Source organism: Neltuma alba, unplaced genomic scaffold (genome assembly GCF_004799145.2).
Source record: "Neltuma alba isolate B1F8T4 unplaced genomic scaffold, ASM479914v2 tig00012081_pilon, whole genome shotgun sequence".
In the NCBI taxonomy this organism is placed as follows: Eukaryota; Viridiplantae; Streptophyta; class Magnoliopsida; order Fabales; family Fabaceae; genus Neltuma; species Neltuma alba.
In genome coordinates, this window is record NW_021636640.1 from 556 (window position 1) to 15,901 (window position 15,346).

Here is a 15,346-nt window from a genome sequence, read left to right on the forward strand (position 1 = left end):
GTTGAGTTATTTAGAGATATTACTTCTGTAAGACACAATGGCTGCTTCGAGGAATTCAAGGTTGTTCGTGTTTGTTCTCTGCATCATTGTTTTTGTGTCATTGGTTGTGGTGAGTTCAGAGGCAAACTGCTGCCTCTGTCTTTCTCAACCAAAGGAGACAGAAAGATTGACAGTGAATCTCTGTTACGTGAGGTGACCAAAATTTGAGGAAAAGTGAGTCTGGCCTTCAAAAGAGGTCAATGCTAGGTCAAAATGGAAAGTTGGAGAGAGTTTCACCTGCTGGCCTGATTCTCAGCATCACTAGCCTCACAATGCAATAAAACTTCCCCACTTCTAAGAGAATAAGTGCAGCAGAGCTGAGAAACGAGAAGGAGGGGTGTTTCTCGTGTGAAGCTTATTGTCATTATCATTTTCATTACATTTCTGGCTTGTCACACTTCCAGGTCTGAATGAATAAAGTTATTGTTCTTTTGCAACTTTTGCTTATGTCTCACACTCTCTCTCTCTCTCTATATATAAATATATATGTCTTGTTTTTATATTCCCTTAATCCTTTTACTTTTTTTATTTTCCCTTCATTTCCTTCTTAGTGCCTTAATGCTTTTTCTTGAAAGCAGAAGCGATAGTTATCTTTGAAATGTATGATCAGCACTTTAATTACTCTATTATTTAATGGTTAGCCATCTTTCATAAATAAATTGAAGTGGTCAATACACACATAGTGCATGCCAGTGGCCCATGTGGCCTTGATGGCTTCTTTGGTCTACCTTTAACTCAGAATGTAGCTTAGAGTTCGGTTTCACGTCAGAAACCACCAAAATTATGATCTTTTTTCCAAGTTAAAACCAAGCATACACTTAATTCACATACCTTGACTGCTTATGTACTTGGAGAAAACTAGGATAGTATTTCTCCTAACCTTGTTGCAAATATTCCGAGAATAACTGTGAGAGGCTTAATCAGAGGCCCTTTTTAACAAATCGAGGCAAACTCTTCCACATGTTTAATTCGTATACCATAAAAGTACTTTTAAAACTATGATTTTGTTTCTATCCAAACATCCCCAATTTAAGCAAATCACATTGCTTAAGTCAAGTTATATAGTCCAGGTAAGGATTGTCTTCTTTAAACCTTATTAAAATTCTGTCGCAAGTTCTAGAAATAAGGATTAATTTCCTACACTGAGGTAAAGATTGCCGCAGATGAGGTTACAGGCACGGTACAATTCTCTTAAAGCCCAAGATTATGCAGATAATTGAGCATAAGGTTTATCTGTTCTATCCTTTCCCTTTAAATAATGATTAGCATGGTGACTTAAGCAGCTCCAAAAACAAATTCAGTGATTGAGCTCTTGATTTGAATTTCAAAGCATTTGTCCACACTTTTGTCGGTATAACCGGGTCGACTTTGATGCTAAGAAATGGCTGTCTAAGAATCATTGTTCTGATCCAGTTCATATCTGATCAGACTCAATCTTTTCACCTAAAATGTTCCAATGCAACGACCTGAAATCATTTTGGCTGCACTGAAGACTAGCTTTGCATATTCCTGGCAAGCCATGCCCTTCTTCTGCAATACGTAAGCCTAGCTCTAATTGTTGCCTCCAGTGTCTCTAAAATCCAACATATAGTGCTGTGCCGTACTGTTTTTATAAATTGTTCATTCAATGTATTCCTAAATAATCTCTAACAAATTACAAAACATAGATGATGAAAATGCATGCGTGCGTATTTTGGGCAATATGTTTCCTTATAGACGAATATTGTTGCTACCTCGTCATAGGGCGTAATAGACTAATAGTGTTGTTGTTCGCTCAGAAGTTAGCTCCTTTTGTTAGTCTCTAGCAACTATAATTCATACTCAGTTTTCATATTACCTGGCCTCCAAGCCTGAATGTTCAATCAATATTATGCTATCCAGAATCCTCCGAATATGGCAAAATTTTCTTAATCATATCAAAGGACTTTTGGCTTCTCACTGGACTTTCATACCAGCAGTTTCAAGAGCAAAGTTTGGAAATCCCATCACAGTAAAAGATTGTGCGCGGGATGTAGCAATTATCACTCAGCCCCATTTAGTTCATCATTCTTGTGCCCAGGCGTTAATGCTTTCACGTGCTAGTGGCTTTTGGAGGTCAGTCCAAGTTTGGTTTGCGTGCCATAGTGTCAAAAGTAGTTTTGAGTCAAAGCCTAGACTCAGTTTTGCAAGTTGTGAACCTAGTTATGGACACATATCACACTGATCAAGGGCCTCGGATCTTTTATGTGTGCTGTTGCTCAGTCTCGCAATCAAACTGAGCTCAGATTCATCTCAATAGACAGTAGATGTAGAAGTGTGATTGACTTTTAGTTTTAACATTCTACCTATAGTCTTAAATATAAAAGATAGTTTGGAATACAATTTGTACTATAAATTAACTCCTCTTATATTTAGGGTCAGAAGTATAATAAAATATTACAAGTTAACAACGCATTCTCTGCATAGAACGGAAAAATCAAATGAGGTAGCAGTGTAATGTCATAACGTGCAATGGGGATAGTGGCTGTTCTCATTGTAATAGCGGTAGCTATAGTGCCGAGACGAGAACACATGGTGGTACCTGGCACGTGACGGTAGGGCTCTGCATAGGATGGAAAAATCATCTTTCCCCAACAACGCTTAATACAAAAAAAAAAAAAAAAACATGACAGAAACGGGTATGATACCCCGCAATTGCATTATATGAAATCGTACATGAAGCAAATGTGGACCAATCCAGTCTTTAAGAATGGCCAGCCTAAACTGGTTTTATGATCGATAACTTGAGTAACAAACTGCTCTCCTAGAAATCATTATTACTCAAGGTGTATACCTACTCTAAATAAAACAAAGCTGCCACAACTGCCAGCAACACACAAGAATGGTCCTGGAATTACAAAATTTGATTTCCGCATTGAAGCTCACTGGTTGGCAAACTTGATTCCCTTCTCAATAGATGCCTTCAGTTCAGGCAATAAACTTTCAAGCCCTTGCTTTTCATAATCTGAAAGCGGACCCAAACCCATGACTTCCTCCACACCATTCTTCCCAAGTCTCACCTGCAAAGATTTCAACATGTTTATCAATAACAATAACAAAGCGTACCAACCAAGGTCAGCATTTTCAACAAATGGTAAGAGGACCATGTCCGTGTATAATCAATAGCATGAACTTCAAGTATTAGAACAGTGAAATTACAAAACAAAAACAAAAATAGAAAATAAAGGGGCAGAAAAGGTGTTACAGTCCAATGACCTTGGAAGCAAAGAAAGGAAGTTCAGTGACACTGGATTGCACAAATGAGCATTCAACTACATCTGGGACTCCATTAAGACCCTTGAGGCAAGCATCAGCAAAAAGGGCTCCAGCATAACTGCAAGAATTGCAAAAGAATCAGTCGGGGATCTCAAGGTACATGAACTTCTAACACTAGAGAACATTGGCACGACACTAAATAACTGTCTTCCCAAGTAACAAAATAAAATATACTGTCAATATGTGAATTGAAGGGTTAGTCCCACACTTACGCCATTGACAAAGTTGCAGAACCCTTTCCAGCCTTAGCTTCCACAACTTCTGTTCCTCCATCCTGTGTTCGCTTTGTAAGAGCCTTAATGTCATCATCACCCAGATTGGCCTTAGGTGTTGCCTATAAAAGTGAATGGAGTTAGAATGTTAGCAAGATCATACAAGGTAGACAATCTACCTAGATGTAAACAGTCAAAGCTAGTAAACTGAGTTAAAAGAGAAAGGATGTACTTGAGAAAATAATGGAAGAATAGTAATGCCTGCATGGCCACCTACAACAGGCACATTGACATCTGCAGCACAATTCCAAATCAATGGTTAAGAACCATTAATACAATTTTAACTCTTGGAAAATAGAAGAACATCTCAATCACTATTTGACTTTCAGAGTTCAAATCATAAAGCTCAGGAAGACAGCAACTTAACCCTTAAAATCCCCTTCGTCTAATCCACACCCCCCCCCCAAAACAAAAACAAAAAAAAAGCCCAAAGAAAGGAAGGCAATCTCCAGACTCTCTTCTTGAGATGAGTTGTCACTCTTTGCAAACCTTGAACATATAAATTTGACTTCAAAATTCTCTGACCAAGTTTTGCAAATTCTGTCTTTGTCAGAATATAACAATAGTGGCACCAAACAAATATAAGAAGTAATAAGTTCCCCAGTGTCAACATACCAGCGACTGGAACTTTGGCCTTCCCAGCATAGAAAGTTTTGGCCCTAACAACATCAAGGGTGGTAACACCAAACACCTCTTTTCGTCGTATGTCCCAGCCTTTTTGAAAACTTCAGCAGCAATGGGAACGGTGGAGTTGACAGGATTGCTAATCATGTTAACAAGGGCCTGATTGCATGCACAGAAATTCAACATCAAATTAAGCAGTTACATAATTTTAAAGTCAAATGATTCAAATTGCACGCTTATAATAACATCTCAAATTCTCAAAACTAAATTTCCATTTGAGTGAAATGTCTAATCTTCAGAGCAAATTATTAACATTTTTCACAACTTAAAAATTTGATGTGTAGGTAACAAACTGCTGTGCATTAAATGAAAGCCGCAAATCAAAAGTCCATATCTTCAACACAGACGTTCACGTCATTCATAGCTTCATAACCGATAAGGATCACACTCAGATTCTCATTCACTCTATGGACCAAATATAGTTTGCCCCAGGTGAAATTTCAAAAAGAAATAATATTGACAGTAGAATGCAACAATTATCGATAAGTATACAAGAAAAGCATCAAAAGCAGTTCAAGAAAATCAACGCTCACGTTGGGGCAGTATTTAGAAATAGCAGAGCAAAGTGATTTGACAATGCCCGCATTAATGTTGAACAGATCATCACGCGTCATGCCGGGTTTTCTGGGCACACCAGCAGGGATTATAACAACATCCGATCCCTCCAAAGCTTTCCCAAGCTCTTCTTCACCTTGGTATCCAGCCACCTAAAATTCGAACACATAAAAGACCTTATATAATTGCACAAAAACATTTGAAGAATCCATTAAATCAAAGCTTGATTTTTTTTTAATAACTGCCCATAAAGATGTAAGCCCCAGAGGATAGTGTACCTCAGATCTGGTGTTGATATGGCTGACATCAGCAGCGACCCCGGGAGTACCGGCAATATCATAGAGGGATAGACTCGAAACAAGAGGATTTAGCTTCATCAACAGAGAAAGGGGCTGACCGATACCACCGGCGGCTCCGAGGACAGCCACCTTCCGCTCGGGAACGGATTCGGACGAATAGCTACGACGACCAAGGTGGGAAGAACCCCTAGAAAGGGCAGAGTGGAGGGATCTGAGCATCGAGGGCTTCATCATTTTCTCTCCGAACTTTCTCAGGAAACAAACGGAAAGCTAGAGAGAGAGAATGTTGCAGTGCAAGGTTAGAGTGAAGGAGTTCTCGAGGAAGTGACTCTTGCTCCACTTATTATTTATTTATTAGGGCTCATGAGCTGGCGGCAGCAACGTTTTCCCGGCTCCGGTCCAGGAGAAATACCTCAAAAAAAATCTGAAACGACATTTTATCACGTTTTATTAATTTAGAAATTGGATTTAACTAGTAGTGTCTTTGGCCCTAAAAAAAAGGATTTAATTAGGAGTGATTAATGCCTTGTAATACTCCTTCAAAGTTCCAATGTTGAGTATATGAATTAATTAAAAAAATTTATTTTCATCTTAAATATATTGCCACTTTATTTTTAAAATGTCTTTTTAAAATTATTCTTGCTAATTACATATACTTCATCCGTTCCTTATTATAAAGTAAATAACCAAATTATGTTGATAAAAAAACCAGTTAAAATTAATTGAGGACAATTAATGTGTAAAATATAATGTTTTTTCAACAATACCCACATTAATAAGGAGAAAGAGTATAGAGAGAATATTAAATTTTAAAAAAAGAAGTGAGAGGGAGAGGGAATATGAGTTGGAGACAAAATAAATAGGATAAAATAGGAAATCAATATAAAAAAATAGAAGCAACTTTTAATGTTTCTTATGTATGAAACATGCTATAAGCATCAAATGTCTCTTATAATAAAGAACAGAGGGAGTATTAAATAAGATTTTTATATGAAATTATTGCAAATGGTTAAGAGATGCCTTAGAAATATCAACATAAACATCTTAAATACAAAGGCTTGATTAACTTTTAATCTTTACAAATCCGTTATCAAACCCGCAATTGCCATATCATTTCAATTGAATTTTTTTATACCTGTAAAAAAAAAAAATCTCACCTGTTTTTTGTTTGACTAAACCATGAAATCAGAAATAGGGGTGGAAACAGGCCAGGCGGCCTGTCAGGGGCCTATGGCCTGGCCTGCATTTGGCCTGGCCTGGCCTGGCCTGTTTCCCAAAAAAGACAGGCTCCCTGTTTGAAGGCCTTTTAGTTAACAAGCCAGGCTTAGGTTTTTTAAAAAGCCTGTTAAGCCTGTTAGGCCGGCCTGGGCCTGTCAGGAATTTATATAATAATATTGAAAAATTAATTAATGCTATTATTGTTAATGTACTCTTTTAATTTATTTTTTAATTTAATATAATTATGCTTAATCTTTTCTTAGATTTTGAAGTTTAGATGACAAGTGAAGATAAAAATATAATTTAAAATAATAATATTAATAATAATGTGATTTTTAAATCTTAAAATATAAAGAAAATAGGAAGAAAATTTTGTTCCAAAATGATAATTAACTAACTTACGTATTATGTTAATTTAAGTATGATACCCTCTTTATCATTATAAAATTAGTATTTTTTTTCCTCTTTTTTAGTTGTCTTAATTTAATTTTTATTGTGTCTTAACGTCTTATTCCAATTTTAACATATAATTACAATTAGTTTTTAATATATTCTTATAAATTATAATTAAGATTTAAAATAGTCTATGATACTAAAATTTAATAAAAGACAAGACTAAAATTAAATTATTATGTACGTTTTTTTATCTTAGCTTTTTTTAAATTAATTATTATAATTTGAATTTTTAAAAATACAGGCCTTTTAACAGGCTCAGGCCAGGCCAGGCTTTTATACATGCCAGGCCAGGCTGAAAAGTAAGCCTGTAACAGGCCACAAGGCCAACTCGGCCAATAGGCTTCAAACAGGCCTGACCTGTTAAAAGCAAAGCCTGACCTGGCCTGTTTCCACCCTAAATTCAGAAAGATGAATAGCCGTTGAAATCCGTGTAGCTTTGTTTATGCGGTGGTGGATAGTGGAATCTTCTTATCCTTTCCGATTTCTTTTTTGAGAAAGGAGCTTTTTTTTTGTTCAAGAAAAGAAAAAATGATTTCCCCTTTTTTGCAAGAAAGAAAAACAAATGATTTCCATTAAAAAGATATGTTAAAGTTGCCCAAATTTATTTTCGATAGGTCTCATGATCTAATTTGAAAGACTGTTTTAGTTTTGTTCAGTTGCATTCTCATATTTGATTATTTAACCCCCCCCCCCCAAAAAAAAAAGAAGGGTGCCCCCTCATTATCTAATCAAGGCAAATCGAAAGGTCTCAATATGAGCATATTTCTATGATGAAGCAAGAAGAAAAAAGAAAAAAAAAGTCCAGTATATCCTTGTATGAGAATTTTTTTGGGCCAACCTATTAAAAAATAATTAAAAGATACCAAGCATGTTAAATGGAATATTCTCATTCATAAACCAGTAGCATTAAAATAAATTTAAACTAATTACATACAAAAGTTTCCCTTACATTCCTTTCTCCCTTGTAGTCTCTTGCTCACTCTTCGAGGGAAGGAAATGAAACCCAAGAAAACACACGCATACACTATTTTCCCTGCGCTGCCTCTGCCGCTCTTCAAGGTCCCTATGGAAGAAAAAAGGAAGAGAAAATAAGAAAACAGAAGAAATTGGATCAAGTTTACAAATATACGAGTCTCTTAAGCATATTGCTTTAAAATGTAATTCACTGGTTACAAATTAAAATAGGAATCCAGATATTCTCGTATGCTATATAGGGTTGTGCAAGTGGCCTGATGGCCCAACAAGCGCTGCCCTGCTCTGCCCATATACAGTCTTAGCTGCTTTATGTTATATTAGGAAACACAATGCAACTTCTAACCCAAAAGGGAAAAAAATGCATTCAAGTAGCAGCAATCAAGATTCAAGACAGACCTTTCTGCTCAAACTGAAAAGATTTGTTGTGTTTTTCTGTGTAATGTCAAAATTGAGGCAACTTCAAGAGAACCCAAATTCAGCCTTGAGTTCTCCTTATCCACTCCAGAACAGGAGAGCAATCGTCTTTATTCAAGAAAAGCCTACGCAAGAAATTAACTGTCAAAGATGAGAGGCAAGGAAAAGGATATTGTCGTCATTTCGTCTTCTTAAAAATATATATAATACCTATTTTTGCTGCGGTAGGCCTTTAGTTCATTAGCTTCTCGACCGTTAGAAGCATCTCTAGACATTCTCAAGTGTTCAGGAACAATGACAGCTCCAGTGTTATCATGGTAAGATCTGTAGATAAAGTCTAGAATGGTGTCCTGCCAATAAGTTGTCCAGAGCAAGATTATGAACCACAAAGCTTATTTGACAGATAAGGGAACACATGCAGAAGAAACCACAACAAACATTTAAGACAATAAACAACTTTGGAAATCTCTGAGATAATAAGATGAAAGATCTTATTCTGACGAGTTTACTGTGTGCCCCATGATTCTAAGAGGAAAAGCATTCGCCTCCTATGTTATGGTAAAAGGCAAAATGGAAATAAACTAAAATCAAATAAATATACCAGACGTCTAGAAGCATCAAGCCAGTGGTATATATGTTCATTTCGAAACCATGTCAGCTGTCTTTTGGCAAAATTCCTGCATGAAAATGTACACGGTAAGTTCAACTGAAATTAGCACCTCACGATCCACTATGCCAAAAGAGCTGTGGTGGACTCGTCACTTGAATACATCAATGTAAGAGTAACCACAAACAAGGACATATTCACAAACAAAGGCCTTCCAGTGACTGCACCTAACTAGGAAAACCCAACTATAGAAGCAATACGATCCAATAACATTTGTTCAGAAGGTTCAATATTCATCATTTCCTGCCATTAGGGAAAAGGGCATACTTCAAACTAAAAATCATTCTTACATGGCCTTAAACCCTCTTGATCCATATAGACGCTAAATTGAAGAACACCATCCACATTATATCGGATAAACCTACCAAGTTTTGATAAAGAGAAGTTCTATATAAAATCCCATATCAAAATCCGTTTACTATTAATCAAGAAGTTGCCATCCATCAATGAGCATGAAAAGCATATCTCATGATCAACAGGTTCTTTCTCACAAAAAATGGCTCGTCTACAAGAGTAGCATGGAAGCAAGCAGGAATGCAAATCCCCCTGATGAAAGTTTCATGGGAAACTAGCCAATGAATGTTTTAGGAAATATGATTACAAAATGAACCAAGATCCAGGAAAAGACAATTTTTATCATTTATTTATTGGGAATGGCAGCTTTGAGAATTGAAGTGTTGTTTCTCTCTCGCAATATTCTATTGTCTGTCCAAGGGAAGCGATTTCAATTGGCCATAGATCCAAGACAGAAGGCAGCCCCCTATATTCCCCTTAAGTCCTCAAACTTGGCCAAAGCACACCGTATTTGAGACCTCCCATATATTCCCAACAAAGCAGAGCATGCAAAAAGTTCCCCACTAAAGAAAAACATGACTGATTGCCCGCCCCGGGGGGGCTCAGTTGTCAGCATTCTTCAATCAAGAAAAATAAATATAGGAAAGAATGTAATCTTTTATATAATATATAAAACAGATAAAATCTTGTTACATCTATCTTTAAAAACACATACCTAGATGCCTTCTGAAATTCAGTTAAAAAATAGAAGAATTCTCGAACTGAACTCTGACCCCCTTGCTCTCTGCATCTTACTAAGTAGTCCATGGCCTAATACGGTGAATCATATAAGCAAAATGTGAGAAGGAATCACTGCATCAATCTATTCGGCAGGTACAAGAAGCAAGTGGAAAGAACTAAGAAACGTTAACAGGGAAAAAAAAACTTGGGAAATATCACTGTCAAGCATGTATGGAGCTAGAGAGGGGCAAGGAGGTGTTCCCTGCCCTTTTGTTATGGATGCTCGTTTGTTATATATCATTATAATCTAAAGCTTTATTCATTATTATTTCAATTTAATATTTTCCAATTCTCTCACTACGAGCAAATTTTTAAGTTCAATTTAATAAATATGAATTTCTTGTCATCTTGTTGAGTTCACCTGAATAAGCACACAGACGTCCATTCAGGACACAAAAATCTAAACCAGTCATTTGTCACTTAGTTCTTCTTTCATGTTCTGAACTACAAATAAAAATATCTTTACCTCTTATTCTCAATAATAAAACGCCTAAGTTAGTGATAAACATGACCACAAAGGATGACTAATATATATTTATTGACCAATTACAAAGAAGCTACTCAAGGAGTGAATGTAAATAAACCCAAGAGTCCAACACCAAACAAGACCGATAAGTCCATTTTTATATGCAAACAAGCATGTTATTATTTTTTGATTCCCCTCCTCTAGGAGTTTAATCAAAGATCTATTCCTGCTGTCAAGCAAACATATTGTATAATCAGTCAATGGTAAAGGTCCTATGATGCAATAAGCTTGATAGTCATTCCTGGTTCACATTAATATATAAGCATGGTTAGACGCAGGTAGTGTTTGTCAAGTGCAAAATATCCAAAGAGAAATGTATAACCAAAAGGTATACCTGCCTGTAACCAATTGCTTTTGTCGCTGAATTTGAATTAGGATGAAGACCAACATTAAGAAGCCATTGAGCCTCAGACAATAAGCCATCCCTCTCTGCAGCCGAAGAGAACAAAATCTCATATTTATGTACATCAAGGACAAAATGCAGCATGTATTGCTAAGGAAACCCACATAGACACAGATGTGTTATGCAAACCATTAATAACCACACTAGGAAGGAAGAGAGAATGATTATTTGTAACCAACAAAATGCTGATAATGTCCACCATAAGAAAAATAGAAGTTCGTTAAAAATAGTAAAGATACACACACATGCGCACGCACATGTATATATATGGTTCACAAGTGAAACAGTGAGAAATCATATTGATTAACAATTAATGATTTACCTAATAGCATATCTTCGCAGCGGTAATCAATTGATCTATAGAGGTCAAGCCTTCGCGTAGAAAGGAAAAAACACATGAACTCATAGTCCAAATTTGAGGATGTTTCTTTCATTCCAGCGCAATTAGCATTGCCATCAGAACAGCCAGAGTTGTCCATAACACTAGCATCTCCCTGTTCCCTGAAAAATTCATATGGTACCCCAAAAGCAGACGGAGGTGATCCACTAGACTGCCATTCCAAAATAATATTAATAAAAAGGTGAAACAATATACTAGTACCTGTACCCCAACACAACTTAGTAATGCAGTATGAAATAACCACACCGAAAATACATAACAGGACGGCGTTGAGGTAGATATTTTGATAATCTCATTGTATGACAAACAAGTAAGGCAGGAACAGACAGACAGGTGGACCAAAGGAGAAACGTTAACTTCATATGAAGATAATTTCCTTTATTCTTCTAGAACAGGTATGAAATTCTCAAAAAAAAAAAGCGTGGTCAGGGAGGAGAATTCAAATTTCCCTCGAAACAAACTACGAAACTACCTTAATAATCTCAAGGCTTCGTCGCAATCGATACCAGTCATTGGGAGTTATAAATTGTGCCTTTGGGTCACCTGCTTCTACAACCAACTGCACAGCTGCATCCCATTGCCCATTTCTCTCTAACTCACCCAAAGCCAAATACGCTTCAGATGTAGTCTCTGGAGAGGCCTTGGGGACATCAGGCTTTCCATAAATGAACCTTATATTTCAAAGTTCAAATGAAAGATTAATAGGAAACCATATGCAACATAATCTAGTTTCTAACAACCTACGGAAAATAAAATCATACAATGTAATTGTATGATGCAGGAAAAATATTCAGATGAAGTATTTGATGCCCATATAGCAGCATCTAACAAAAATATTTACCACACAAAAGCCAGTCGAAGACAACCTTTAGCTACATATCTATTTCAACAAAAGCAAAACCGACATGACTGCTGGCATATTAAAAACAAAATTTACGGAGGGAAGTAGCTTTTGCTGACAGAGACACAACAGAAATAGAGAAGGCAACTCCCATGGTCAGCCAAAGACCAATTTTCAAGAAAGATCAATGAAAGAATTGATGATCATGTTTCTTTGGGCTTTGGCCAACAGAGTCTTTTTGAGAAAGGCAATGTACAGGTTGAGGCACAAGAAAATTGGGCTTCATTTCCCTACTTTTGATTAAAAAGTTGCAATAACTGAAATGTTTTACATGACAGAACAAGCGACCTACTCAATCAAACAAGAGGTTGGGAAGGACATACCATCTTAAGTATAATCCAGTTCCCCCAACAACAATAGGAACGTGACCATTATCAAGAATGCATCTTGTAGCTTGCCTTGCATCCTCAAAAAATCGCCCCACAGAATAATCTGACAGAAGATAAATAATTTTATTTGAAAACATCCTAAATTCTTTTAAGACTTACCAGTGAAGTCAATAAGCAAATGCACATTTATATAACAAATAATGTATATGAGCACAATCATATATTGTTTGTGCACTGGGAAAATAAATATAGTCAATCAACAATGAAACACACCTTCAGATGGGTGCAATATGTCAACCAGATGATGCGGTACTTCCTGATAAGAGAAGCCACGAGGCAAAAAGTGAAAAAACAAGAAAAAAATTTTTCAAATAATTTCCATTACATTTGCAATCTAATAATTCAACGAATAACATAATGGATTAGCAAAAGCACACTCTGGAAACTCACATGCAAAATCTTGATTTGCGGGGAGGGGGAAGCTTAGTCGCATCACTATAAAATATGCATTGCATATAAGTAACTAGTAAGTCTCAAAAATCATGGGTCGTCCTCCTTTAGCGGAAGGGGGTTTCCTAAGAGCAGTTATTTACTATAGATAATGCAGTACCAAGAAACACATCTAAGATGCATCAACAAATTGCCCAATCAGGCACACCTGGGCTCCAAATTCAATGACGGACAAAGTTTTCTTAAAAGAAGCTAGTGAAGGAGTATAATATTGTTCATATAGTGACCTTTCTATCATTTTTGGAGGGCTTTGCTGATCCAACATCAAGACCCTGGTACACCTGCAATACAAGCCATCTGAATAAATACAGCCCAAAGTGATGCAAAGACTTGTTCTGTTGGAGACTATGAAGTCAGTGCCAATAATAGGACATCTATAATTGATTATCAGCATCCTCGTAACTTTTTCATTTTCCATATCCCTGAATTGTTAAAGGGCATCCATAATGCCACTTTCCTTTTAACAATCAAAATAACTTTAGTGTCTGTATCGTGGTTTGTTTGAATAAACAGACAGGGGAAAAAATAAGCAGAGAACCATTTGTCCACTCAGATTTTTTACTGGCTAAAATGAAACAACCCCTTCCAACTTGATCCTTTCATAAATGACCTCTGTGGTTCCATTATTCGACAATTAACTGCTTGATAACAGGATAAATCGAGTGATTATATAATGAGGTTGAATTCAATAGTTATCCTCATGAGTTCCACATTTTAAGAAAGGGCTATGTTTCAAAAGGGGAAGGTTTGACTGTCTGAAGCTGGAAAATGGAAAACCATAGTGACACTAGTAAAATACGTCTTAGCCTTTAAAATTAGACTGCAACACTTTTTCAGTAACCATGAAATAACTTTTCACTTAACAGTTCACATTCAGTTAAAATGTATGTTAATTCTTTTTTGTAAGAGGTGAAAAAACACAAGAATTGCGAGTTGAAACAGAGGGGAAAATCAATCTTCCCGTATAAATAGAGCATGATTCCAGACCGCCTCCGTTATCCCTGAACTGCCACATACACTAGGCAATGACACCTAAACTGTTATTCATCTTTCTTCTACATGAATGACTTCCCTATCCATTAACCAGGCAGTACTCTCCAAAATTCTCAAACCTTCTACTTTCCCTATATTCATTATACAAGAGAAACCTCCCGCAGCCATCAAGTCAACCTACGTCTGATGCTTTCCACATTTTATTTCACCTCACGCCAAGAAAGAAAGTGGAAATGTATGAAAGTCATACGAAGATGTTGTCTTTTTATTCACAGAGCTTACCTGGACAGAATCCGCACTGATAATTTCACCATTGAGCCGCTTCGCCAGCTCTAAAGCAAGGCGGCTTTTACCAGACCCAGTGGGGCCAGAAATGACGATGACCTTCTCTTTGGTGTCCTTCTTATTGGCGCCAGAAAACGAGGATGCGGTGGCCAAAAGGCGGCGGCGGCAAGTGAAAGAGAACCGAGCTGGTCGGAGTAGAGATTTCTCTGAGAAGCAATGGAGATGCGAGCAACACATTCGGAAACTGCATACACCCCCGCTAATCATCTCCGGTTGAAAGCGATGAGAGTTGAGACGCAGCAGGCCAGCAAGAAGCTCAGATAGCCTTGTTCCGCTCTTTCAGACAGCCAAACTTAAACGCAGAAGCCACTATTTACTTGGCTTCTGTACAAAATGCGGAGTACTGACATTATTTTCCTCTTTCTTTTTGTTTTTACGAAATTACGATTTTATTTTGTTATGCATTTTATATTTTATAATTGACGACAATGTTTGAACAATTATCTTGGAATTTTGGAAAGTTTAAGAATATATTTCTTAAATTAAATAAGTCGTGATATTTATGATTTTGTTAAAAAATTGTCATTGTTATAAATAATACTACCTCCGGTCCGATCCTTAATATAAGATCTTATTTGACTTTTATTTTGGTCCTAAATATAAGACCCTAATCAACTTTATCTATCATATTTATGCATTTTCTCCAAATAACCAATACACTTGATTAGCAAGAATATTTTTGGACCTTAGTCCTAATTATAAGAGTCAGTTGACTAATTTGAAGAGATTAAGGAAGTAAGTTGAGTTAGTTATTTGTAATAAATAAATGTTATCTTTTCCAAAATATCCTTGCTAATCAAGTGTATTGGTTATAATTATCATTGTTAAAAAGACCAATTTAGAAAAAAAATGTATAAATATGATAGACAAAGTTGAATTAGGATCTTATATTTAATATCAAAATAAAAATCAAACAAGGTTTTATATTAAGGACCAGAGGTAATACTTCTTAACTTTAATATAACATCTAGATAACTAATTTACAAATATTA

The 15,346-nt window shown here is 36.2% G+C and overlaps 1 protein-coding gene and 1 pseudogene across 1 annotated transcript; both read right to left on the minus strand.

Annotated features, from left to right (window-relative positions):
* Window positions 1–2,684: 2,684 nt before the first annotated feature.
* On the minus strand, window positions 2,685–5,459 carry LOC114722074 (malate dehydrogenase, mitochondrial-like; annotated as a pseudogene).
* A 2,808-nt stretch (window positions 5,460–8,267) lies between these two features.
* Window positions 8,268–14,621, minus strand: LOC114722072 (tRNA dimethylallyltransferase 9). The gene is made up of 11 exons (XM_028907999.1): window positions 14,292–14,621; window positions 13,244–13,297; window positions 12,780–12,822; window positions 12,501–12,609; window positions 11,749–11,947; window positions 11,199–11,427; window positions 10,808–10,902; window positions 9,883–9,977; window positions 8,808–8,883; window positions 8,417–8,556; window positions 8,268–8,331 (listed from the first exon to the last, which is right to left on the minus strand). The coding sequence occupies exons 1-11, from the start codon at window positions 14,559–14,561 to the stop codon at window positions 8,268–8,270; spliced, it is 1,374 nt and encodes a 457-aa protein (XP_028763832.1). The 5' UTR covers window positions 14,562–14,621.
* Window positions 14,622–15,346: the final 725 nt, after the last annotated feature.